At 46.3% G+C, this 27,109-nt stretch overlaps 1 protein-coding gene across 7 annotated transcripts in view; it reads right to left on the bottom strand.

Moving 5' to 3' along the window:
- LOC147348676 (phosphatidate cytidylyltransferase, mitochondrial) overlaps nt 1-26,897 on the bottom strand; it is a 52,383-nt gene extending 25,486 nt beyond the window's left edge. For 4 of the 7 annotated variants that reach the window (XR_015151840.1, XM_086368581.1, XM_086368576.1 and 1 more), the window contains exons 1-4: nt 26,499-26,897; nt 23,651-23,833; nt 20,875-20,967; nt 11,622-11,772 (exon numbers count right to left, since the gene is read on the bottom strand). Coding sequence is in view for 6 of the 7 variants with exons in the window: in XM_086368581.1 (XP_086224707.1) it covers nt 11,622-11,772; nt 20,875-20,967; nt 23,651-23,833; nt 26,499-26,633 (562 nt within the window). In the remaining variant the exon portion in view is untranslated. Of the gene's footprint in view, nt 1-11,621; nt 11,773-20,874; nt 20,968-23,650; nt 23,834-25,969; nt 26,212-26,498 lie in introns of those variants that run through there. The other 3 variants (XM_086368579.1, XM_086368580.1, XM_086368578.1) reach the window with 2 other exon arrangements.
- Nucleotides 26,898-27,109: the final 212 nt, after the last annotated feature.

The raw sequence follows: 27,109 nt of genomic DNA on the forward strand, positions 1-27,109 counted from the left end.
GCAGCATAGAAATTTTAATTTTTATACAGTCCCATTTATCTACTTCTTTTGTTGCTTTTGGTAGATATTTAAGAAAACACTGTATAATTCAAACTGACTCTTCTAAAAGTCTTATGGTTTTAGCTCTTATGTCCATGATCTGTGTGTGTGTGTGCTCAGTCACTCAGTCGTGTCTGACTCTTTGTAGCCCCAGAGGCTATAGTCCGTCAGGCTCCTCTGCCCATGAAATCTTCCAGGCACGAGTACTGGAGTGTGGTGCTATCTCCTGCTCCAGGGGGCCTTCCCAACCCAGGATCTAACCTGTGTTTCTTGCATCTCCTGTACTGGCAGGCGGATTCTTTACCACTAGTGACTCCTGTTGCTTCCTGACCTGCATACAGGTTTCTCAAGAGGCAGGTCAGGTGGTCTGGTATTCCCATCTTTTTTAGAATTCTCCACAGTTTATTGTGATCCACACAGTCAATGGTTTTGGCATAGTCAATAAAGCAGAAATAGATGTTTTTCTGGAACTCTCTTGCTTTTTCCATGATCCAGCGGATGTTGGCAATTTGATCTCTGTTTCCTCTGCCTTTTCTAAAACAAGCTTAAATATCTGGAAGTTCACAGTTCACGTACTGCTGAAGCCTGGCTTGGAGAATTTAGAGCATTACTTTACTAGCGTGTGAGATGAGTGCAATTGTGTGGTAGTTTGAGCATTCTTTGGCACTGCCTTTCTTTGGGACTGGAATGAAAACTGACCTTTTCCAGTCCCGTGGCCACTGCTGGGTTTTCCAAATTTGCTGGCATATTGCATGCAGCACTTTCACAGCATCAACTTTCAGGATCTGAAATAGCTCAATTGGAATTCCATCATCTCCACTAGCTTTGTTTGTAGTGATGCTTTCTAAGGCCCATTTGACTTCACATTCCAGGATGTCTGGCTCTAGGTGAGTGATCACACCATCATGATTATCTTGGTCTTGAAGATCTTTTTTGTACAGTTCTGTATTCCTGCCACCTCTTCTTAATATCTTCTGCTTCTGTTAGGTCCATACCATTTCTGTCCTTTATTGAGCCCATCTTTGCATGAAATGTTCCTTTGGTATCTCTAATTTTATTGAAGAGATCTCTAGTCTTTCCCATTCTGTTGTTTTCCTCTATTTCTTTGCATTGATTGCTGAGGAAGGCTTTCTTATCTCTTCTTGTTATTCTTTGGAACTCTGCATTCAGATGCTTATTCCTTTTCTCCTTTGCTTTACACTTCTCTTCTTTTCACAGCTATTTGTAAGGCCTCCTCAGACAGACATTTTGCTTTTTTGCATTTCTTTTCCATGGGGATGGTCTTGATCCCTGTCTCCTGTACAATGTCACAAACCTCCGTCCATAGTTCATCAGGGACTCTATCTATCAGATCTAGTCCCTTAAATCTATTTCTCACTTCCACATCATAAGGGATTTGATTTAGGTCATACCTGAATGGTCTAGTGGTTTTCCATACTTTCTTCAATTTAAGTCTGAATTTGGCAATAAGGAGTTCATGATCTGAGCCACAGTCAGCTCCTGGTCTTGTTTTTGCTGACTGTATAGAGCTTCTCCATCTTTAGCTGCAAAGAATATAATCAATCTGATTTCGGTGTTGACCATCTGGTGATGTCCATGTATAGAGTCTTCTCTTGTGTTGTTGGAAGAGGGTTTTGCTATGACCAGTGCATTTTCTTGGCAAAACTATTAGTCTTTTCCCTGCTTCATTCTGTATTCCAAGGCCAAATTTGCCTGTTACTCCAGGTGTTTCTTGACTTCCTACTTTTGCATTCCAGTCCCCTATAATGAAAAGGACATCTTTTTTTTTGGTGTCAGTTCGAAAAGGTCTTGTAGGTCTTCATAGAACTGTTCAACTTCAGCTTCTTCAGCATTACTGGTTGGGGCACAGACTTGGATCACTGTGATATTGAATGGTTTGCCTTGGAAACAAACAGAGATCACTCTGTCATTTTTGAGATTGCATCCAAGTACTGCATTTCAGACTCTTTTGTTGACCATGATGGCTACTCCATTTCTTCTAAGGGATTCCTGCCCGCAGTGGTAGATATAATGGTCATCTGAGTTAAATTCACCCATTCCAGTCCATTTGAGTTCGCTGATTCCTAGGATGTCGACGTTCACTCTTGCCATCTCCTGTTTGACCACTTCCAATTTGCCTTGATTCATGGACCTGACATTCCAGGTTCCTATGCAATATTGCTCTTTACAGCATCAGACCTTGCTTCTATCACCAGTCACATCCACAGCTGGGTATTGTTTTTGCTTTGGCTCCATCCCTTCATTCTTTCTGGAGTTATTTCTCCACTGATTTCCAGTAGCATGTTGGGCACCTACTGACCTGGGGAGTTCCTCTTTCAGTATCCTATCGTTCTGCCTTTTCATACTGTTCATGGGGTTCTCAAGGCAAGAATACTGAAGTGGTTTGCCATTCCCTTCTCCAGTGGACCACATTCTGTCAGACCTCTCTACCATGACCCGCCCGTCTTGGGTGGCCCCAAGCAACAGTTAGAACTGGACATGGAACAACAGAGTAGTTCCAAATAGGAAAAGGAGTACGTCAAGGCTGTATATTGTCACCCTGCTTATTTAACTTATATGCAGAGTACATCATGAGAAACACTGGGCTGGAAGAAGCACAAGCTGGAATCCAGATTGCCGGGAGAAATATCAATAACCTCAGATATGCAGATGATACCACCCTTATGGCAGAAAGTGAAGAGGAACTAAAAAGCCTCTTGATGAAAGTGTAGAGTGAAAAAGTTGGCTTACAGCTCAACACTCAGAAAACAAAGATCATGGAACCTGGTCCCATCACTTTATGGGAAATAGATGGGGAAACAGTGTCAGACTTTTTTTTTTTGGGCTCCAAAATCACTGCAGATGGTGACTGCAGCCATGAAATTAAAAGATGCTTACTCCTTGGAAGAAAAGTTATGACCAATCTAGATAGCATATTGAAAAGCAGAGACATTACTTTGTCAACAAAGGTCCATCTAGTCAAGGCTATGGTTTTTCCTGTGGTCATGTATGGATGTGAGAGTTGGACTGTGAAGAAAGCTGAGCGCCGAAGAATTGATGCTACTGAACTGTGGTGTTGGAGAAGACTCTTGAGAGTCCCTTGGACTGCAAGGAGATCCAACCAGTCCATTCTGAAGGAGATCAGCCCTGGGATTTCTATGGAAGGAATGATGCTAAAGCTGAAACTCCAGTACTTTGGCCACCTCATGCGAAGAGTTGACTCATTGGAAAAGATTCTGATGCTGGGAGAGACTGGGAGCAGGAGGAGAAGGGGACAACAGAAGATGAGATGGCTGGATGGCATCACTGACTCGATGGACGTGAGTCTGAGTGAACTTCGGGAGTTGGTGATGGACAAGGAGGCCTGGCATGCTGCGATTCATGGGTCGCAAAGAGTCAGACACAACTGAACGACTAAACTGAACTGAGTGACTCCTGGGAAGACCCATCCATGATCTATTTTGAGTTAATTTTGTGTAGGGTGTGTTAGGGGTCCAACTTCATTCTTTTGCATGTGGAAAAAATAATTATTATTTCAACAAAGGTGACTAAGGCAGCATTTCTAGGAGGTAGCCTAACACACCATTCAAAATACATCCTCAAAAATATCTCCGTGGCTGCAGAAACTGTATCATCACTTCACTAACTCACACATGGAGGAGAATGAGGTAAGAACAAATAGTTGATGCGTTGGTGCTATACATTTGAATCATATATAAATTTTTCTCTTGCACACTTTAGAGAACACAAATAGGTGCAGGAAGCATCAGGTTTACGATACTGATTCAGGAAGGAACCAGTACCACAGCCATCCACCCACCCACCCGTCCCCTAACTATTTACCGAGCACCTAGTATCTGTCAGGTGCCACTATAATCACTAAAGGAGAGTGAACAACGCAAGAACATACATCTGCCTTCCACATCCTAGAGGTGGAACAAAGACCAGAGACAAGAAACCCAACAAATAAACAGTACCTCAGAAGGTGGAAAGTGCAAAGAAGGAAACACAAGCACAGGAAGATGGCCAGGAACGGGGAGGAGCCCCAAGCGGTCCTACAGTCCCTACCATAGTTCCCGGTGTGAGCCAGGAAGGGCACGTGCCACACAGGCGCTCTGCAGGACAGGGAAGGGGAGGAGCGAGGATCCTGGACCAGAGCACCTGTGTTCACCCGCACGCTGGACTAGAAGCTGCAGGGCCCAGCACGAGCTCCCTCCTGCTCTGGCTTCGGGATCTCCAGACACAGTACAATACGGAGCAGCAGTACAGCAGGCTCATGAATTTCCAGGATTAAATGAGTTAGTACATGTAAAGCACTTAGAACACTACCAGACACACAGTAAGTAACCCAGAAACGTTAGACACGGGTGGTGACTGACACCCTTTCAGGAGCGCGGCACGCTCAGGAACCAGCTAGTGACCGAGTAAAGAAGCGTTCCGAGCGAGGCTTCAGCAAGCGCTCAGGCTTGCCAAGCCTGCGGAAATGTTTCCAAATGACTGCGAGAGTCACTCCCAACATCCACGTCACCCAGGGACACTGCTGGCGAGGGCAGAGGTGTGACTGTCATGGAAGAAATCGTAGGAGCTCTCGCCCCAGAGGAAAAGTCTAACTGGCTTCCACCAGGATCCAGAAATGGGGATGTTCACTCGCACTGTAGAGGGCTGGCACTCATTCCTAATTTTTTTTTCTCTAAGAACCACTCAGCTGACACTTCCTCACTGCTTTGTCTTGTTCCTAGAAGTAGCTGAGGCTGCGTTCAGACAGTTTGGCACCGAAAAAGAAACCCATTCTCTCTCTCGCACATGTCAGCGGTTGAAGGGTTTTTCGTTCCTCAAGGACTGTGAAGGGCCAAGTGACTCTACCTGACTTAAGTCCTCTGCTAACTCTGACACGCATCATTTGCCAACATGTACCAGTTTAGTGGTTAGTATATCAGGCGACATAATCCCAGTTTGGTGAACGTGTCCAAGGAAGCTAGTGTCTCCCTTTGCTCTCTTCCCTACCAAACAGATTTGGCCGAACTGAACCATAGTCATGTCATTAGTAAAACAATGGTAGATGAAGGCAGCCTGAGTGTCCACCAGTCACTGAAGCACTGGGCGGATCAGGGTGTCTCAGCCTGAGGAAAGTCTCTGCAGCCAGCAATGATACACAGTAACAGTGATGAATAATGACAGGAGTCATTTTCTGAGCGCCAACCATCAGTGAGCTGTGATGCTGGGGTTTTATACATATTATCTCATGGAAAATCTTCTTATGAAATAGTTATTTCCCCTTTACAAAGGAGAAAACAGGCTCGGAAAGGTTCCAGCACCTTCACGAGGCTAGCGTTCAAACTCAGGTCTGACTGCAGCCTTGACTTTCTGTCTACAGCAAGTGGCTGTGTGGTGTGTGTGTTAGTCGCTCAGTTGTGTCTGACCCTTTGTGATGCCAAGGACTATAGCCTGACAGCCTCCGCTGTCCATGGAGTTCTCCAGGCAAGAATACTGAAGTAGATTGCCATTTCCTCCTCCAGGGGATCTTCCCAACCCAGGGATGGACTTAGGTCTCCCACACTGCAGGCAGATTCTTTACCGTCTGAGCCACCAGGGAAGCCCTATGTTAATACAAGCAAACATGGATCTAGAATAATGCAGGATAACATTTACTGAGCATTTACGATGTGCCAGGCACAAACAATTTAATTTACATGTATGATTTAGCTTCATCCGTATAAAAAACTCCTTTAGAGAGAAAGAAACTGAGTCACAAGGAGATAAGAAACTTGTCCAAAGACAGAAAGTTAATTAAGGTTAAAGCTAAGAGGTGAACCCAGGAGTCTGACTGCAGAGCCCCAGCTTATAAACTCTGTACTAATGCTGCCTTCCATGAAGTAATATAATGATTAGAAAAAGCAAAGTACTAAACAGAATGGGATTCCTGAGGCTCAGTGGTAAAGAATCCACCTGCCAATGCAGGAGATGTGGGTTCAATCCCTGGGTCGGGAAGATCCCTTGGAGAAGCAAATGGAACCCACTCCAGTATTCTTGCCTGGGAAATCCCATGGACAGAAGAGCCTGGTGGGCTATAGTCCACGGGATCACAGAAGAGCTGGACACGACTTAGTGACTAAACGGAACACCCAGCTGAGCAGCTGTTTCCACGTGAGGCTGTTGTGGTCCTGAGGCCCTGCCTGAGCGCTTATCGCCGTCCAGACTGGCTGCGCCCTGTCCATCCACCCACACGCAGAGGGGCCTGCTATGTGCCACGGGGCGGGGGGTTTCTGGAGGTGACCCAACACCGGCCGGGTCCCAACCGTCCTCCCTGCAGGCCCCTCGCTGCCTGGTCAGCTCTCCCGTGGCTCTCCTCACGGGTGCTCAGACGCCAGTGCTCAGGTCCCCCTGGGGAGAGGCCGTCTCTGGTTGCACCAAAGTGACGCCTGCCCCCTCCCCTGTTCTGTGCTGCCACGTGTCTGCCGTCGGGCTTTTCAACTGCAGAGAAAGCGCCATGAGGGCCGGGGCCGTGCCTGCCTTATCCCCAGAGCTTAGAAGGGTGTCCAGCAGAGGAAACTCTCGTGATTATGTGCTGAGGGAAAAAACGTTCTCATTCTCAGTCTTTCTCCCTCCTGCACACTGCTGGCAAAATTATCTTTCCACAACCACAAATCCTGGCCCAGCTTGCAATGCCAGAAAACTTCTGTGGCTCTTAGTTATCAAATTCCCATCTGCTCACTTTGTCTTCAACACCCTGCCCAACCCGGGTCTAACCTCTTCTCCAAAACACCAGAGAGGCAGTGAATTTCAGTGGTTAAGAATGAAGACTAACGTGGAACTCCATCAGTGTTATGGGACAGCCTGGATGGAGGGGCGTTTGGGGGAGGGTGGATACGTGTCTATGGTTGAGCTGCTCTGCTGCTCACCCGGAACTACTGCAGCATGTTCATCAGCTATACACCAACACAAAATACAAAGTTACAAAAAGGGTGTGGGCTCAGATTCCAGCGCTACCACCTACTAATCTACCAGACAACTGACCTGAGACAGACCTGGGCCTTGGTTTTCTCATCTGTTAAATGGGGCAATAATATAGCACCCTATCAAAGGGTTGTGTGTGAGGATGAAATGAGTTATTAGATCAAAGTACCGAAAGTCATTCCTGACATATGACAAAGAATGTGCCTTTCTCCGGCCACCAGCGTGGACCTCCGTCACATCCATCCGCTCCTCCCTCCCTGAATGGGACATGCACTTACACACCCCTGCCTTTTCCACCTGGGCTGTTTTGAAGTCTGCCACTGACTCACTATGACCACATATGTTGACTAATGTGAAGCTCCTTAGAGCAGACATTGCATCCTTAATTCTTTATATAAGGTATGGGACGCTGATTCACTTGATAAATGTTAAACCAGGGATCATTACCTAACACTAGTCAGTAGTTTGCACTTTCACAAGAACGTGAAGGTGGCCCTTTAAAAGTCCATTCGGTTTCCTTTTCTGTTTGCTTAAATGCTGACTTCTAAGAATAACTGAAGGATTAGAGGGCTTTCTGCTCCCCAATTCTGCAGGCTCCCATCTTCCACCCACTCCTTTCTCACCACCATTTATAATGATAATGCCATAAATACTGACCCTGGGGCAGTTAAAGTGATCCTCAAATACTACACAGAATACAGGGATTATTATTATTATTACTGCTAGTAATACTGACAGATCTTGCCTCCACCAACAATTACTGGCAGGAACTTGTCCAATGACACGGAGACAACTGTTTTCTCCATGTCCCCCAGACTCCGCCAGGGAGAAACGGAACTTCGCAGGTTAGGGACAACATATCACCTCTCTCAACTGAAAACAGGTGCAAAATAGATGTCCAAGTTGTAAGTAAAAATGAGGTTGGTGAGTAATTTGAAATCTGGAATATTCCAAGGGCTTGGGAGGTTTGGGTGGTTTCCAGAAGGGATTATAATCTGATCAATTCAAGGATCAATTCTGTTCTCATCTGTTAAATGTTCTGTTCTCATCAATCAACCCAGTATCAATTCAAGGATACTGGGTTCTCAGAAGCCTACAAAAGGCAGGTAAAAAAGCTGGTCTTTCAACACATCACCTGGGGCAAGTCTCACATCTACAGAAGACACCTGCCTGCAGGGTCTAGATCCTTCCCCAACCGCACCATCCCAGTCTAGTTCCATCATATCACAGGCTAGTTAACCATTAATTACACTGTGTCCTGGCTTACCAACAACCATCATATATTATGATGTTTCAATGGGAAAATATATTCCCAATCTAAACAACTGACTTAGAGAACACTTTCTGGAAAAGGTCTTATCCACAAGGTAGAGATCACACAGAGTGGGAATCAGCCCTCTCTGGGGAGAACCTATAAAGCATCATGTCCTATGTGTTGCAGGAAAAAGAAGCCAGCCTTTGTGAAATGAGTGATATGGGCTACTTGGCCAAACTCGAAGACCAAGGCTGATTAAACAGTAACAAATGTAACGGCTAGAAAACAGGACGAAGTGAGATGAGGAATGGGAGCGACCAGAGGCTGTGGGGCTGGGGTCAGACACAGCAGGGTGTGAGACCTGGCTCTGGGGAGCAACGCACTCATCGGTCAGCTCTTCCCCAACAGCCCCGGGCAGGCTCGTAGACACCGTCCCCTGCCTTGGAGGGCCTTCCTGAACCACCCACTGAGAAACAGCCTCACCCTCAACCTGCAGTATTTTCTTCTCCTCACGGCACTCACCGCTGTCTGAAACTGCCTACTGCTTCTTTGCCGTCAGTCTCTCCCTAAAAGAACATGACCTCCACGAGGAGATTCATCGCATCTCGCTTGCGAGCTCGCACCCGGCCTAGTGCAGTGTGTGGCACAGGAGACACAGGACACACACGTCTGCTGAGCGGAGACGGCACCATGAGGATACGTGGTGGAGTAAAGGGTAAGTGCTCAGCCGCCCACCTACGCATCCACCCACCTACCCACTTACGGACCCACTGATTATGGAACAGCATCGCTATACAGCAGCTCTTAATGAATATTCTAGAAGAAGCGGAGCAGAAGATGATTCTGCTATGAATCAGCAAGTGTTTACTAAACAACAGGAGAAACCAGGAGCGTATGACATGGTCCTTTCAGGAGGTGGAACAAAAGTCAGCTCAAGATTGAAAGCAGCTTGAATGCTTACTTAAAGTCTGTAAATAAATGTCTTCAGTCAATGTTTGAAATTTATAGAGAAATCCTAGAGTCATGGAATTAAAAGAGCTTGCTCCTTGGAAGGAAAGCTATGACGAACCTCGACAGCGTATTAAAAAGCAGAGACGTCATTTTGTGAACGAAGGTCTGTATAGTCAAAGCTATGGTTTTTCCAGTAGTTGTGTATGGATGTGAGAGCTGGACCATAAATAAAGCTGAGCACTTAAGAATTGATGCTTTTGAACTGTGGTGTTGGAGAAGACTCTTGAGAGTCCCTTGGACTGCAATGAGATCAAACCAGGCAATCCTAAAGGAAATGAGTCCTGAATATTCATTCGAAGGACTGATGCTAAAGCTCAAACTCCAATACTTTGGCCACTTGATGAGAAGAGCCGACTCATTGGAAAAGACCCTGATGCTGGGAAAGATTGAGGGCGGGAGGAGAAGGGGATGACAGAGGATGAGATGGTTGGATGGCATCACCGACTCGATGGACATGAGTTTGAGCAAATTCTGGGAGATGGTAAAGGACAGAGGAGCCTGGCATGCTGCAGTCCATGGGATGACAAAGAGCCGGACACGACTGAGTGACTGAACAACAGCAGCAACCTGGAGTCCACCTAACACTAAGCTGATGCTGATGACGTGATCAGAGCAGAGGACGGCTCTGCATCTTCTCCCACAAAGTCGACCGAAGGTTCAGGTCCACCTTTCCTCACAGGTGAGCGGGGTCGGGGAGGCACCCAGACAGAGGGCCCCTCCCCACACGTTCCTCCTGGAGCAGCCCCATCATGCTGTCCCCTTGGCCTTTGCTGACAGGCAGCGAGGCTGCCATGAGATGCTGGAAGCAACCGAGACCAAGGCTATTTTACCTTCCTTCTCACCCGTGCTGCATGACAGCTGTGGTCACAATACACACATTTTGGGAACAAGACTGAAGAGCGAGACCTTTCGCGTCTCTGTGAGCACGGCGTCTCCATGAAATCTTATCTCTACAGGGATTCAGAGAACGAGTCAGCTGCCTCTGCAGTATTTGAGCATAGAGTTCTCTGACTCATACTTAAAAGTTGGGAAAGAGGGATATTTAAGATAGTGGTTTTCAAACTATGGTTTAGAAGACAGACTAATTTTCTGAAAATGGAGTTATACACAAATTCTTAACACATTAAACAGATCGTTGGGGGGCTCCTGGGGCCAAGGCTACAGTGAGGGGCCAGGCTCTGTCCTCTTGGCCTCCCCCTCCCCCTGATAACTTTGAGGAGCACAGCTGGCTTAAGGGGAAAAGAAGTTAATATTCAGATAAATAAATAGATGAATGGAGAACAAGGGAGAAAGGTTTCCTTAATATGAGGAAAGGTGGAGTGGCCAAGTCACCACTTTGCACCCATCATAGTAAAGACTGTTTCCAGCAAGAATCGTAAGTGGAAATTCACCCTCGAGGGAAAGTTTGGTAAGAAATAGGATACTGGCCTGACCTTCAAATGTCTCCCCAGTTTGCTTAGACAGGAGAAAACACTGCTTATCAGGGCACCAACATCACTGGTCTGCCGACTGCAAATATGTGAGTGTCATATGAGACAAAGAAAGGCTGAGGAAACATTACAAATTAAAAGATAAAAGAGATGGCATCTAAATACATTATGCGATCCCTGACGGGATCATGTACTTGAGGGTAAAATATTAGAAAGGACATTATGGGGACAACCGACAACATTAGAAGTGAAACTTATCAGTTTGATAGAAGTGATGCATCGTCGCTATTTGGCGCCTGCACTGTGGTTCTGCGAGAGGATGCCCTGTTCTTAGGAAACACACACTGAAGTAATGGGCCTAAAGGGGATGTGACACGTGTGCCCGACTCCCTAACAGTTCAGAAGAACATGCATCATGCGGCGTATTACGTGCAGAGAGGGAGCAGTGGTTCTCAAAGTGGGTCCCTGGAGGAGCATCAGCATCACCAGGAACGGGAGAGAAATACAGACTTTGGGGACCCCGCCCCAGACCTCCCAAATCGACTGTCTTGTCTGTTCTGACAGGCCCTCCAGGGGGTTTTGCTGTCAACTTCTGAACATCACTGATACAGAGAGAATGATAAAACAAGTGTGAGTCGTTTCTGGGGAAAGGGCATAGCTTTCTGGATGATTACTGAAACTTACCTGTACTCTGAAAGTGTTTCAAAATAAAAATTAACGATAACAACAACAGAAGGGTTAGCCTATGTAGAGATGTGAAAAGGAAGAGACCTTGGGGGCAAGGAGGCAGATGGCAGGTTCCTGCAGAGACCTTCAGAGAGGTGCTGGGACCAGGACCTCTGTTGCCAGCGAGGGGCGGGGGGGTCGGGCCTGCTCCATCTTCCAACAGCGAATCTCTTTCCGGCAGGAAGTGCAGCACGAAACCTACTAACCTGAGTAGGAGAGCCCGGCGATCTCTGTAAACAGGTCTTCTTCAGAAAAGCTTTCGGGGAGCATGAGGAAAGCCGCGGTCACAGCGCTCTTTAGGTTTTGATCCAGGGCCGAGCGGAGGGCCACATCCTCATTCATCGCCACGATCTTCACCTGGAAAAGCAGGACGCTCAGAAGACTTCCTGAAGTGGGGCACTGCCCAACCTGGGTGTTACTACACGCACTGGAGCTGTCCAAAACCCTCAGCCCTGAAGATACTGCAGTGTTAGGCCCGTTGACATGAAATAGTTACTAATCTAATTCTGGAGTCTCCTGTTTTAAGCCCAAATCAGAGAACTCATGACATAGGAAAGAAAACAAAATAAATATTTTTCTAAATGAGGAAACCCCACGAGTTTTGAAAAAGTTAGTACAAAATGGAATAAATGACCTTTGAGAAATTGAGAATTTTATTTTTTAATCTCTTTGTTCTTCATTTAATTTTATGGTAGACAAAGGCATTTTACTTCTTTATTCAGAACTCATCTCTGTTCTTATCTAACCTGAGCAGGCCATGCTCTATTTTGAACTGATCTGAACCTGAGTAAGGAAAAGGGAAAGAAAACCAGCTAGAAGAAACTGCTGTCTGTGCTCCCCTCCCATCGAGATACAAACTGCTCCAGTGTGTCTGACTGGTTGTGAAGACGGCACTGCGGTCACCAGCATGTGCTCACGCCCTGTCTCTCACTGCCTCTGTGACGGGGTTCGTACCTGAGCCAGGCTTACGAGCTTGCGGGGAAGATTCAGTGAGAGCCCGCAGCTGAGCCCGCAGCTGAAGGGAGCTTCCCTGTGTGTCTCCTGGTGCACAGCGCATGCGCTTCTCTGAGCCGGGGCTTCTCACCTTTAGGAGATCAGAGTCTCCTGCAGGGCCTGTTCAAACACCCAGTTTTAGGCCCATCCCCAGAGACTCTGACTCGGCAGGCCGGGGTACATTTCTGCCAGGTTCCCAGGTGACGCTGATGCTGCTCCAGGGGCTGCGTGTGAACAGCACTGCTCTAAGGCACGAGCTTAGAACCAGAACTGCCACGTTGGTCTCTGTAGCGACTGTGCCAGTGTGCACTCCTGACACGATTGTGGACCATCATGCTGCTTCTGATTGACTTTCTAAGCAAGCAGTGGGTCTAGAAATTCCTCCTGAGGACACTCACGTATCTGAAACGCAGCTGCCGTCTCTGATCCTTTAGTGCTGTAAGCAAACTCTCCTCGTGTTCCAGAAAGTAGGGTTTAGACTGCATTTCATTTATCAAACACAGATCATTTCTGGCAAAATTCAGATGACACATAAAAGACACAAACAGTATGACAAACTCCAAATTAAAAGTGTATTAGATAGCAAGGCAATGGCACCCCACTCCAGTACTCTTGCCTGGAGAATCCCATGGATGGAGGAGCCTGGTAGGCTGCAGTCCATGGGGTCGCTAAGAGTTGGACACGACTGAGCGACTTCACTTTCACTTTTCACTTTCATGCATTGGAGAAGGCAATGGCAACCCGCTCCAGTGTTCCTGCCTGGAGAATCCCAGGGACGGGGGAGCCTGGTGGGCTGCCGTCTACGGGGTCCCACAGAGTCGGACACGACTGAAGCGACGCAGCAGCAGATAGCAAGGAAAGATGGGAATGATGTACATCCCAAAGTACAGGTTCTTCTGTTTTTTCATTAATTGTGAAAAGCAGTATTAGAAAACAATTATTTTATAAATCAGGCTTAAGAACCTGATTGAAGAAAGATTGAAGGTAGGAGGAGAAAGGGATAACAGAGGATGAGATGATTGGATGGCATCACCAACTCGATGGACACAAATTTGAGCAAGCTCTGGGAGTCAGTGATGGACAGGGAAGCCTGGTGGGCTGCAGTCCATGGGATGCAGAGTCGGACACGACTGAGCTACTGAACTGAAGAACCTGAATTCTACCGTTTACCTTTTGTCCCTTTTTTAAATGGAATATTTACAACATACAAAGCTTCATATGGTATGTAAGCTACTTAATTCCACATTGCCTCCTCCTTCCTCATAATTACAAGGACTTAATGGCCCTGAATTAAGCCTTGGAGCACTTCAGTGAGTTTGGAATTACCACAAACATCTGCAGAAAGTCAAAGCAAGGAGCAGTCCAAGAGCATGGCCTGCCCAGGGTTGCATAATGAGCTGATGGCAAAGACCAGGGTAACACCCTTGTACTTGGCAAAGCCAGCTCTGAGTATTCAGACATTTTATTCACGCATTCTGTCCTGCTTAACTTTTAATCCTGGAAGATGATTAAGACAAAATTGAAGGTCCTACAATAACTCCTCTGCCTAGTCCTAGAATAACTTTCCCAAGCCTTACACTCCGTATGGAATTGGGGATCTAGGAGGGCAGCCTCCTCATCTCACTAATGGGGAAACGGAGACCCAGAGCGTTAAAAGAGCTCCCCTTGAGGAACAGGCGGCACCCCAGACCAGGACCTGTCCAGAGAGCCTGTGAAGCCTCTTTATTATTTCCTATTCTTCATCCTCATTCACCAGGTCCTGCTCAATAATTCTTCACCCTCTTTTTTTTTTTTTTTTTTGCAGGGGGGTGGGGAGGTGAACTTTCACAGAGACTCAATGAAAATAGAAGCTATTTTGAGATACTAACAAATCAAAGTTGCAAAGGAAAGAGTAAGTTTGGGAAAATTTTTCCTATTTGATGAAAAATACTCCTGTTCTCTAAGAAAGCTTCTACTTAGGTGTTTCTTTTTTAAAAGGCAGTCTGTTTGCTACTTAAGGTTAAGAGAATGAAGATAAAAGCATCCTAACTCAAAGGAAAAACGTGAGTTCAGGAGACTATGCTCCTCTGGTTCTCCAGAGGCAGGTGAGCCCGGAACTTGTCTTGGCAGCACTGTCCCTTGCTGTCTAGAGTGAGAAGCCAGTGAGCTCTTGGGACACTGCCAGGGCGGCCCCGGAAGAAAAGGGAGGCCCTCAGATCTGTGAATAGCTGTCTGTATCTTACTGGGAAAGCCCCGACCTGAACCACAGATCGAGCATCAGCTCTACTGCCAAGGGGAATATCCTCACTGGAGAGAGAGGAGGCCTAACACTCGAAGGGACTTTCAAAAGCCCAACTGGAGAGATTTGTGAGTACCTTTCAAGACAGAAAAAAGGACAAAGTCACACATGGTCTCCTCTATAATAGTCACATGGAGACGAGCTTGAATTGCAAAGAGTGAAGTTATAGTCACAAAGAACACAGCCCTCACCGCCCCCCATTCAAACACTCGACCATTAATCCAATGACACGTCCCATAGCAGTTTTCCGTTCCAAATGAACAGAAAGGCCGATTTTTCTAAATGGACTCGCTTAAGGACCAAAAAGAAACAGTAGACATTTGAGCTGGATTAAAAAAAAAAAACCTTATTATCTACCTACTGGACTGTAGGCGCTTGAAACTGGAAATGTGGTTGTCTTTTTTTTTTTAATTCTTCTGGCATACACAGAGAAAAAACTTAGTCGTCTTTTGAATAAGTAAATGAATGGCTCAATCTTTCCTTTCAAAGGCTAGAGGCTCAAAGATTTGCTCTCAGCCAGGCAGAGCCAAGACTAGTGAGCCAGGCCTTCCAAATCTCATTCAGGGACCCTTTCTACCACTGGGGGAGGTTTTCTACTACAAAGAAGTAAGTCAATGAAGTTACAATATGGTGACGCTTGCAAACTGTGAATATACTAAAAAAACCACTGAGTCATACACTTTTTTAAAGGGTTGAAGTATGTGTGATTATATCTCAATAAAGCTATTATAAAAAAAAAGCTATATGACTAGTAAATAAAAGAAAAAAATATATTGAAATGAATACATTAAAATAAATTAAAATTCCCTTAACAAGGTGGCAAAATACCATTGTTCGTAAATGTGACTGCTTTAAATATTTACGCCAAATTATCCACACACTAAAAAAAAAACATGAAATACAAAAATTCAACTTACATTAAATAAATTAGAGGAATAAATACTAATATAACTTGAGACTTCTTTGGCCTAAAGACTGGCTACAACGAGATTCTATTAAATACTTTACGTGTTTCTCGACTTGGAAAATGGCTTGGTCGATAACGCAAACTTGCAGTTGCACTAGAAGTAAGACCGGGCCGTCTCCTCAATGATGCGGGAAGGTAACCGTAAAGCATAATAGAAATGCAACTTGTACTCAATTTTTTCCAGAAATGTCCATCTTTTTAAGCAAAGTACTCCTCTATATTCTTTCCTATTTTCTTAATAATAAACTTTATCTTTTAAAGTAGGTTTAGGTTCACAGCAAAGCCATATGAGAAGCACAGACGAGTTCCCATATGCCCTTTGCATATTCCTTTTAAAGACTTAAACTGCTAGTGATTGACAAATCCTATTCCATTTGTAACATGGAGGATAATTTTAGAGCTTCAGACAACATAATTTAATGTAATTCCTTTTAAGACACATGAAAACAAAAAATCTACACTCATTCTCACAATTCTTTCTTAAGATATTCATTCACCCATTATTTTCATCCAAAGGCTTTCAACTCTTTGTATCAGATTTGTTCCTTTGGTTAATATTTGCTGCCACCTAGAGGTAAAAAAAAAAAAATCTGTATTTGGCTCAGACAGTAAAGAAGCTGCCTGCAAGAGTCCCAGGTTCAATCCCTGGGCTGGGAAGATCTCCTGGAGAAGGAAATGACTATCCGCTACAGTATTCTTGCATGGAGAATTCCATGAACAGAGGAGCCTGGCAGGCTACTGACCATAGGGTTGCAAAGAGTTGGACATGACTGAGCGACTAACACTTTCAGGGGTAAAAATAGTTTAAAGATAGTTATCCTAAGAATTCTCCATTTAACAGTGATTTACTTCTGCAGAAAAGAGAAACTGGAGGCAGGTGTAGGTGGAAGAGTTGATTTATCCATTTATGATTTTTAATCTTTAATTTCATATGTTATGTTCAAAACCTCAATTGGTTCTTAAGATAGCTTAATTTTCTTGTGCTAGAAGCTTCTTTCCTGATGCTAGGAAAGATTGAAGGCAGGAGGAGAAGGGGACGACAGAGGATGATGGTTGGATGGCATCACTGACTCAATGGACATGAGTTTGAGCAAATTCCAGGAGTTGGTAATGGACAGGGAAGGCTGGCGTGCTGCAGTCCATGGGGTTGCAAAGAATCGGACACGACTGAGCAACTGAACTTAACTGAGAAGCTTCTTAATAAGCCTGTGCACATGTGCTAAGTCACTTCAGTCGCATCCGACTCTTTGCAACCCCATGGACTGTAGCCTGCCAGGCTCCTCTGCCCATGGTATTCTCCAGGCAAGAATACTGGAGTGAGTCGCCATGCCCTCCTCCGGGGGATGTTCCCAACCCAGGGTTCAAATCCGCGTCTCTTATGTCTCCTGCATTGGGAGGCGGGTTCTTTACAATCCCATGGACGGAGAAGCCTGGTAGGCTGCAGTCCTTGGAGTCGCAAAGAGTCAGACACGACTGAGCGACTTCACTTTCACTTTCACTTTCATGCACTGGAGAAGGAAATGGCAACCCACTCCACTGTTCTTGCCTGGAGAATCCCAGGGACGGCAGAGCCTTGTGGGCTGCCATCTATGGGGTCGCACAGAGTCGGACATGACTGAAGTGACTTAGCAGCAGCAGCAGCCACCTGGAAAGCCCAAGAAGCCTGAGGGACTATCACTGTTATCAAGAACACTGTCTTCTCCAAGTAAGCTGAGAAATGCAGTTTTAAATGACCTGAGTGTATCTGAGTGTTGCTCTGAACTGATGTTTTTATTTTATCAGGATATGTGATATTTAGATGAAATCTGAGGTCATTTCCAGTGCTTACATTCTGAGATTTCATGGCACATCTGTTTTCTGCAGTCTATTTGTACAAGCTGGGTTTATAAAAGGCTGAGGAACCAGAGATCAAGTTGCCAACATCTGTTGGATCATAGAAAAAGCAAGGGAATTCAAAAAAAATATCCACTTCTGCTTCATTGACTACACTAAAGCCTTAGACTGTGTGGATCACGACAAACTGTGGGAAATTCTTAAAGAGATGGGAATACCAGACCACCTTACCGTCTCCTGAGAAACCTCTATGCAGGACAATAAGCAATAGTTAGAACCAGACATGGAACAACGGACTGGTTCCAAATAGGGAAAGAAGTACTTCAAGGCTGTATATTATCACCCTGCTTATTTAACTTATATGCAGAGTACATCATGTGAAATGCTGGGCTGGATGAATCATAGCTGGAATCAAGATTTCAGGAAGAAATATCACAAACCTCAGATATGCAGAAGATACCACTTTAATGGCAGAAAGTGAAGAGTAACTAAAGAGTCTCTTGATCGGGGTGAAAGAGGAGAGTGATAAAAACTGGCTTAAAACTCAACACTCAAAAAACTAAGATCAGAGTATCCAGTCCCATCACTTCATAGCAAATAGATGGGGAAAAAGTAGAAACAGTAACAGACTTTATTTTCTTGGGCTCCAAAATCACTGCAGATGGGGACTGCAGCCATGAAATTAAAAGACATTTGCTCCTTGGAAGAAAAGCTGTGACAAACCTAGACAGCATATTAAAAAGCAGAGATGTTACTTTGCTGACAAAGGTCCGTCTAGTCAAAGCTATGGTTTTTTCCAGTAGTCGTGTATGGATGTGAGAGTTGGATCATAAAGTAGGCTGAGCACTGAAGAATTGATGCTTTTGAACTGTGGTGTTGGAGAAGACTCTTGAGAGACACTTGAGCTGCAAGGAGATCAAACCAGTCACTCCTAAAGGAAATCAACCCTGAATATTCACTGTAAGGACTGAGGCTGAAGCTGCAGCTCCAATATTTTGGCCACCTGATGTGAAGAGCCAACTCACTGGAAAAGACCCTGATGATAGGAAATATGGAGGGCAAGAAGAGAAGGGGACAACAGAGGACAAGATGGTCACATGACATCACCGACTCAACAGACAGGAGTTTGAGCAAACTCTGAGAGAGAGTGAAGGACAGGGAAGCCTGGCATGCCGCAGTTCATGGGGTTGCGAAGAGTTGGATGTGATTTAGTGACTGAACAATAACAACAATGCCAAGCTGTGCTGGATAGATTGTTTTTTAAAAAAAAAAAACTTTAAATATTACAAGAACAAAACATAGTACAGAGAATACATTTTCACATTCAACACCTCATTTTATCTCAAAATGACTGAGACAGGTGAAGACACAAAGAAGGGAGAGATGGTTTCCTCAATGTCTGCTAGGTGCCAGGCATCTTAGATCCAGGCATTTCTCAAATGCCTTTTGAGGTCAGTGACATCACTCTCAGCCACAGGTGAGGGAGGCCCAAGGCCCATGCAGATTAAGTCCCTGGTGCCAGTTTACACGGCTAGGGGGTGTCAGAGCTGGAACTGTCTGACTTGAAAACACCTGTGTTCTTTCCAGTATTGGCATCCTGCTCCCACTTTTCACCACCTTTGTGAAGAAGCCAGGGCAAGGACTGCTATTCCCATTCTGCATGGCACTAGCGGTCATCAGCCTGCCAACGCAGGAGACGCAAGAGATGCAGAGAGCTCAGTCTCTGGGTCGGGAAGATACCCTGGAGAAGGAAATGGCGACCCACTTCTGTATTCTGGCCTGGGAAAATCCATGGACAGAGGAGCCCGGTGGGGTACGGTCCTGGGGGTTGGACACAACTGAGCACAGAGAAGTATAAAACAAGCTGCCTAATGTCACATAAACAGTGAATAAGCAGCAGGAATGAGTAAGACCCAAGGATTCTAATTCCACATTCATTCATCTTCCTATCAAGCTACATATTTTGTGTATTTAAAAAGAAACTTGGAAAGAAAAGGAATATTTACAAATATCCAATTACATTTATTTCCTCAATTATGAGGAGGGCATGGTCACCCACTCCAGTATTCCTGCCTGGAGATTCCCATGGACAGAGGAGCCTGGCAGGGTATAGTACATAGGGTCACACAGAGCTAGACACGACTGAAGTGACTAACCACGAACCCATATATTGTTTCTGGACGTAAAACAAGCTTTTACTTAAGTAAAACTACATACAGTAAAGCAAAGTAATCTACCCAGCACAGCTTGGCAGATTTTTACGTATAGATGTACCCACACTTTTTGGCTAAGATCAAGTGTAGTATGGGGGCTTCCCAGATGGCACAGTGGTAAAGAACCCACCTGCTGATGGACACAGGTTCGATCCCTGGGCTGGGAAGATCCCTAGGAGCAGGAAATGGCAACCCACTCCAGTATTCTTGCCTGAAAAACTCCACGGACAGGGGAGCCTGGTGGGCTATAGTCTGTGGGGTCACACAGAGCTGGACGTGACTGAGCAACTGAGTGTGGCACACTGTATCCATGTAACTATCGCCCTGATCAAATGAGCTACACTGTTAAATTTTCAGCCTAAATTCAAGGAAAGAGAATCTGGTCCTCCCACACATATCAGTAGAGATTTTATCACACAACCAAGTGAGCTAAGATTATATAAAACTCTCTAATCTCTTGCCATAGCTGACAAAGAAGGGGCAGCAAAGTCACCTACAAGAGGTGTCTGAGAACACTGTGAACCCTCTTTGGGGCTGAAGACCCTCTGACAGTTCAAGAAAAATTAATCCTTGTTGGGAGATCAGCAATTGTGACAACTTCGTCTATATCTTAAACTATGAAGATACCCTTCTCAGATACAGACTATACGTCTGCAAAAAAGCAGCAGCCTGGTATCTGTGAATGCGTGTCGGAAGTCTAGGTCCTCCGCACTGCTGTTGGCTTTCACTTCTAGTGAAGCCCGGGGGAAAACCTGCCCCTGCGGCCTCCTCCAACAACCTCTCAAACAAGGAGGCCGCGGAAACGGGATCCCAGGCACTGTCGGGACAAACTGGTGGACAAGCAGTGCCCCGTGGCACTGGCATTCTAGAAGAAATGGTGATCTGGGGGTGGGGGTGGGGGGGTGGTCTGCTGATAGAGGCTCTACTGCGGCCTGGGCGCCTCCCCTGTCATCCTCCAGACTCGAACGGACTGACTCTGAGTCTCGTCCATTCAGACACCTGGAGAATCTTGAGAGAGAGGGAAGCAACAGTGTAATACCTGGATACTGTTTGGCAACAAATTCTGTACGCAGGAAAAGGAGTCTGAAGCTCATTTCTATGCCAATGCAATCACAAAGGTCAAAGTAAGGTCAGGTTTGGAGAGGAGAGACAGTCCTAACAGAACACTCACTCACCGGTTTTTGGAGTCGACCGGCAATATATAAGTTATTCCAGTTGAGGAGATCTTCGATCAAAACACTGGTGCTAATAACTCCGTATTTGATAAGCTGGAAAAGAAAAGAGTCGTGCATGAAAAAGAGCAAAATGCCATATGGACCCTTGTGCAAGTGCAAAATATAAAGAACTAAATTTCTGACCAGGGCAGAAGCTTGATTTCCAAAGCCACTCAAAAAACCGCCTACCTTGTAAAAACACACATCTCCATGAAATCTTTTGCAATTAGTTCCCAAGACTGTCGCCTGAGGTATTCATGGTGCGATGACCACAGTTTTAACTCTGGCACTTGTGATGTCAGAGGCAGATGGCTCTCTAGGTTGTCTAATCTTGGTCCTCAATGGACTGGAAATATCAATAAAAACAATGGTCCTGACAGGCACGTGGCACAGTTCACACTCCTGTGAGAAATAAGAAACCTGACGCTCAGAGACAATAAACGATGTGCCTGAGGTGACACCTGGCAGAGCAGAGCCAAACCAGGTCCCTGAATTTCAGTCTGGGCTCCAGTGTTGTTTCATCGCAGAGAATGAGAAATTTTCCTCAAAGTTTTTACTGACATCCTTCACACGGTGAATTTCTCTTTCACAGTTGACTACTTCAAACACCTCTGTAATTACAATGCAACATGCAAACATAAAACCTCTTTATCAGCCCTAAACACATGGAACTACAGTCAAGCTCATTTCAGTAATAACTTATACAAAATCCTGAATGCAGTTGTTCCTGGTTACAAAATCCCATTTGCTCCAACAGTTATCTTCTCAGACTCACTTCACTGAATTTCAGTATGCAAGCAGCCTTCGCAGGCTGCAAATATCTAAAAAGTAGCTAAAGAATTTCCATTAAAAAGTACAGTCCCTTTGGCACACAATTATGCCCAAACATTTTGTTACTGGAGCTTTAATACTGTTTGAAACTACTAATTAGAGGTCGGCTCAGGATAACATTAATACTGGAGAAAGCATAGAGCTCCGAGCTCCATGACTAGCGTGGATGTTCGGGGCTGGGCTGAGTGACCGCCTTCCCTCCACTCCGGCCACCGCACTGTAGAGCCCTTCTTGCCACAGGCGCCTAACAGCTGGGAGGCAGGACCTGACGGCAACCAGAAAAGTAAACGCCCGGCCCAAAGGAGATGCAGACATCACCAACCACAGCGCTCATCCCTGCCTCACTCAGAGAGGCCTGCAAAATCCTTCTCAAGTCGGTACTCCAGCCTCCTGCCTTTCAAAGTGTGGTCCACCGCCCAGGAGCATCAGCGTCACAGATCCCCAGGTGACTCGTCTGCCCTGAGCCATCAGGAGCCTGGTGCAGCATTGGCGTGGCAGTCATCCTTCGCCTAGCTAACTCTAGGAGGCCCCTGCCTCAGCTCCCACTGGTCCTCTCACACTGAGGTCATGCTAAGTTCCCGGCTGTCCTCTTAGAGCCTGGACTCCTCATCGGAATGACCACTGGGCAGGGTCCCCGCAGCCAGACAACCCTCCGCCAGGATCCGGGGTGCTCATCTGCCCTCCAACACCCATCATCAAATTCAGCTCCACCGATGGCACCGAGGGGTTCCTCCCACTGGGCACCACAGTCTTCCAACTACCTATGATCCCCTCTTCACTTCCAACTTCTCCCTGGGAGTGTGTGCCTCTCCGTACAGATAAGATTAATTTCCACCCTGATCCATAATGGGTCTGCCCATCCCTCCCACTGACCAAACCAGTGGTTCTCAAGGTGTGTTCTAGACGGGCAGCATCAGCATCATTTGAAAGCCTGTTAGAAATGCAAATCCAGGGGGCAGGAGAAGGTGGGAAAAACTGAGAGAGAAGCACTGAAATATACACCACCATGTGTCCAAGAGATAGCTAGTGGGGAGTTGCTATACAACACAGAGAGCTCACCTGATGCTCGGCAGCAGCTCAGAGGGGTGGGATGGGGTGGCGGTATGTTCAAGATGGAGGGGACATATGTAATACCCACAGCTAATTCATGCTGATGTATGGCAAAAACCAACACAGTAGTGCAAAGCAATTATCCTCCAATTAAAAATAAATAAAATTTTAAAAAAGAAATGCAAACCCTTGCTGCTGAGAGAGTAAACCTTAAAAGTTCTCATCACCAGAAAAAGAAAACCGACTATGTATGGTGATGGGTGTTAACTAGACTTTACGTGGTCATCAACCCGCAGTAAGATCAGTCATTACGCCACACACCTACAACCAGCACAGCATTACAGGACAATTACCTCTCAGTGAGGGAGAACTGCAAATCCTCAAACCCTATCCCAGACCTTCTGAGTCAGGAACTCTGGGGGTGGGCCCACCACTTGTACGCCCGACAGGCACTCGGGTGCTGCTGAGGCACTAAAACTTGACACCAAGAAACAGCTGCTGTTGTTCAGTCTCTGTGTCCGATTCTTTGTGACCCCATGCACATCAGGCTTCCCTGTCCTTCACCACCTTGTGGAGTCAAAACTCATCTCCCAGAGTCAAACTCATGTCTGTCAAATCAATGATGCTATCTAACCATCTCATCCTCTGCCACCCACCTCTCCTCCTGCCCTCAATCTTTCCCAACCAAAAAACATTCGGCCAAAGGCAAAAAAAAAAAAAAAAAGTGACATCCACCACCTTCATCCAGCAAAAGTGTGAACATTTCCTGACTGTAAGAACACACATATTTAGCTGGGATTCTAAGAACAAAGGTTAATATCCACCCAAGTTAAGACAGAGGCCCGAAGTCACTCACCCTCCCATCACATGTGATCAAAGGGTTGTAGTAAACGCCGGCGCCGTAGTTATTCTGGACAGCAGTGATAATCCTGGGCCCCAGCACTTTTAGGAAAGAGTAGTGGTTCCAGTTTTTCTTCAGGTTCTTTGAATGCCACGCAACGGGGTCATCGACTGTGAACACGAAGTCCAGCATTGCATTCTGGGAGGTGAAGAAAAGAGACGGATTTTAGTTTTAACTCCTAGAAAGACACGGAGACAGAGCGGACAGCTCTAACTCAATGTAGCTTTGATTAACAGCAGACCCAGGGTCAGAAACTTAAGCAAACCTGTGGAACCGAGCTGAGCTTTGCTTTTTGCCAACTCACGTTAAGAACAGTAATGGTTAATGAAGTAATGTTTCAGCCTTCTTTTAAACACTTTCTGTATTATACATACAGTAACTCTTTTTATCCTCAAAACAATCCTACAAGGTAGATACCATTATTATCCCATTTCTACATGAAAGGAAACCATGGCACAGAGTAAGCTCCCTGCCCAAGGACACACGGTTAATGAATGACAGACACAGTCTGGTTCCAAATTCTGGGCTAGACCACTTTGCTACACTGTCTTCCACCTAAATAGTTAAATGTGCTCCACTTTTCTTTCAGATCAGATAACACCATGTGGACAAGCTCTATAAAGCATTATGCAAAGGGAAATAAGTTATCTTAACTTCACCCATTAGCCAACCTCTCCCTGATCATCTAGGATGAGCTCTGATGGGTCCTGAGATAAAGAGCTCAAAGTCAACTGGGGAGAAGACAGATTATTAGCAAAACGACTTCCTAGGGGAATTTCACTCAGAATGGGGTCACAGAGGAAGGAGGAATTTTCCTATGAGACGACACTCTTCAAGACTCTGGTAAGTCTGAGTCTTCAAGAATGCACAAGTTAAGCAGATTTGGTGAAGTGTTAGGCAAGGCCTGAGGAATGGGGTTGGGGGGAGTCCTGTTGGATGAAAATGCTCTTGTGGAGGAGACGAGAGCTGGGCATGTTCTGGGAGCTGTGTCTAGGTCGGTAGGGCTGGATGGGATGCAGGTATAGAGTGGTGGCAGATGGTCCAAAGAGGGAGACTGGCTGCCGTGGTAAGAAATGCTCCTGCAGCAGAAAGGGAGGTCAGACAAAGGATGCACCACCACACACGAGGCTGCCTGCCAGTAACCAGGGCACCGAGGCAGGGACTCAGCTGGGACAGACTCAGGTGCTGGAATCTACTTGTGAACTTGCAGGCAACGAGGGTGAGGGAAAAGGAAAGACCTTTTCTTAGAGAGAATTCCAGGTCTGCTCAAAGGAAAATCTTCACAGGAAAATGAAGAGATGACTATAGAATCAGGATACTCTGAGTTTCCTAAAAACTAGTGGTGATAGTTAAGATTTTGAGTGGACACGTTTTTAACAATTTTATGTTAACATATGTTAGGGAAAAAATAGCCTAATCTATAATTTCCTATATGCCCCAAATTTATCATTTCTCATATGCTGCCAAATTAAAGTACTACTTAAATTAGGGGGCTTTGCAGGTGGCTCAGTGGTAAAGAATCCACCTGCCAAGGCAGGAGACGCAGGAACAAGGGTTCAATCCCTAGGTCAGAAGATCCCCTGGAGGAAGAAATGGCAACCCACTCTAGGATTCTTGCCTGGAGAATCCAATGGACAGAGGAGCCTGATGGGCTACAGTCCATGGAGTTGCAGAGTTGGAAAAGACTGAGGGACCGAGCACAATAAAATACAAAATAAACACATTACTTAAGTACTAGTATAGGTGGGAACCAGGAAATTCAAGCCACGGTATAGATGGCCTCAGCAGGAAGTGAATAGGCAAAGATTAACTGAAAGATTACAGCCAGGAAATCTAGTGAGGCCCTAGTGCAGACTGCACCATACCATTTCCTTCCTTTATTAAAGAAACCCAGTCCAGAACACAAGCTGCACGTACAGAAAACATCTCTATCTCGACTCCTGCTCCTCCAACCTTAATTCAGCAAGGGCTCAAAAGCCTCTGTCAAAGCCAATTAAAAGCCTCACTAAATAGACAATAACTGCCGGCCACTCTTGGATGTCTTGAATCTTGTCTCCACCTTGAAGCAAACTTTTCCCCCCATATATTTAACAGAAGAGGGAAAAAAAATCTACAATCATAAGGAAACCTCTACCCTCACCGCTCTGGTGCTCCGCCAACTTTGAAGAATAACAATGCTTTGCCCTAAACAGACACTTGGGAAATGGCCTGGTCGGAGCAAATACACTGCTCACCCGCTAACTCCCTTCCTGCAAATGCCCGAACCCTACCTACCATCTGTCCGTCAGCTTCCCAAAGTCAGGAGAATCACTTTGTATTTTCTCCTACAGCCAGAGACGTAATTCTCAAGCTTGGCTGCGTAGTAGAATCACCTGGGAAGTTTTTTAAATTCCCAAAGCCTAGACCAATTAAACCTGAAATCTCCGCAACTGGAACCCAGATTATCAGTATTTTTTTAAGCTTTCTAGAAAACTCCAATGTTCAGCCAAGGCTGAGAACGCTGAACGAGAACCTGGCAAGTGTATGTATGTGTGTATATATATATATATATATATATATTTTTTTTTTTTTTCCCGTCTTGTGCCGGCACCAGCTCTTCCCTCCACATAACTGCATCTCCCGCTCTTAGACCCAAGCGGACTCCTACGTGTCTTTGGAAGCGCAGCTCAGGCTGCCGCTCTGCTAAGAGCCCTTTCGTAGGGTTTGTGTCAGGACTTCGCGACTTGATACGGGGATGCGCAGAGCGGCCCGGCAGCTCCAGGGCTCGGAAGGGACCGAAGGCAAAGGGACCTCCCGGGCTCACCTTCTGGTCTGAGCTGGGCCCCGCCTGGCGGTACACCCCCGAGCCGTAGGCGAAAGCCAGGCTCAGCTCCTCGGGAAAGTGAGACAGGATCTTGCGGAAGGCCACCCCCGAGCTCTGCAGCGCCTGCAGCGCCATGGGGCCGGGGTCACCGAGGGCCCCCCGGAGGACAGCAGGCGGGACCGGGAACTCGCTCGGGGTGGGAGATGGAAGCCGGGGACCGGCCCGGACGGAAGAAGGCTGGGGCCGGGGAGCGAGGAGATGGGGGCTCGCAAGGATTCGGGGCGGCAGTTCAGTCAGACACGAAGTCTGTCAGACATGAAGTCACTCAGTCAGGCGGGAGGGACCCGGGACACAACCTAGTGGGCGACGTCCGGCCCCTCAGGCGGCCACGCGGGCCACGCCCCCCGCGCGCACACGTGCTCCGAAGGCGCAAGAGCAAGAGCAGGCGCCCTCCCGCGAGTGGGGACGCCAGGCTTCCGCAGAGCCCCCTGGTGGTCGGAGGAGCGCGCTGCAGGCTGGACGCCTGGAATTAAGATTGGACATGGGAGTGGGAGAGTGATTGCTGATTGAAGTGCCTTTGAGCCTTAAAGTCCTAAACCTCATTTTCGTAA

This window comes from Bos grunniens, chromosome 22 (assembly GCF_055505025.1).
Source record: "Bos grunniens cultivar Pamir isolate PY7600 chromosome 22, Bosgru_T2T1.0, whole genome shotgun sequence".
Classification (NCBI taxonomy): Eukaryota; Metazoa; Chordata; class Mammalia; order Artiodactyla; family Bovidae; genus Bos; species Bos grunniens.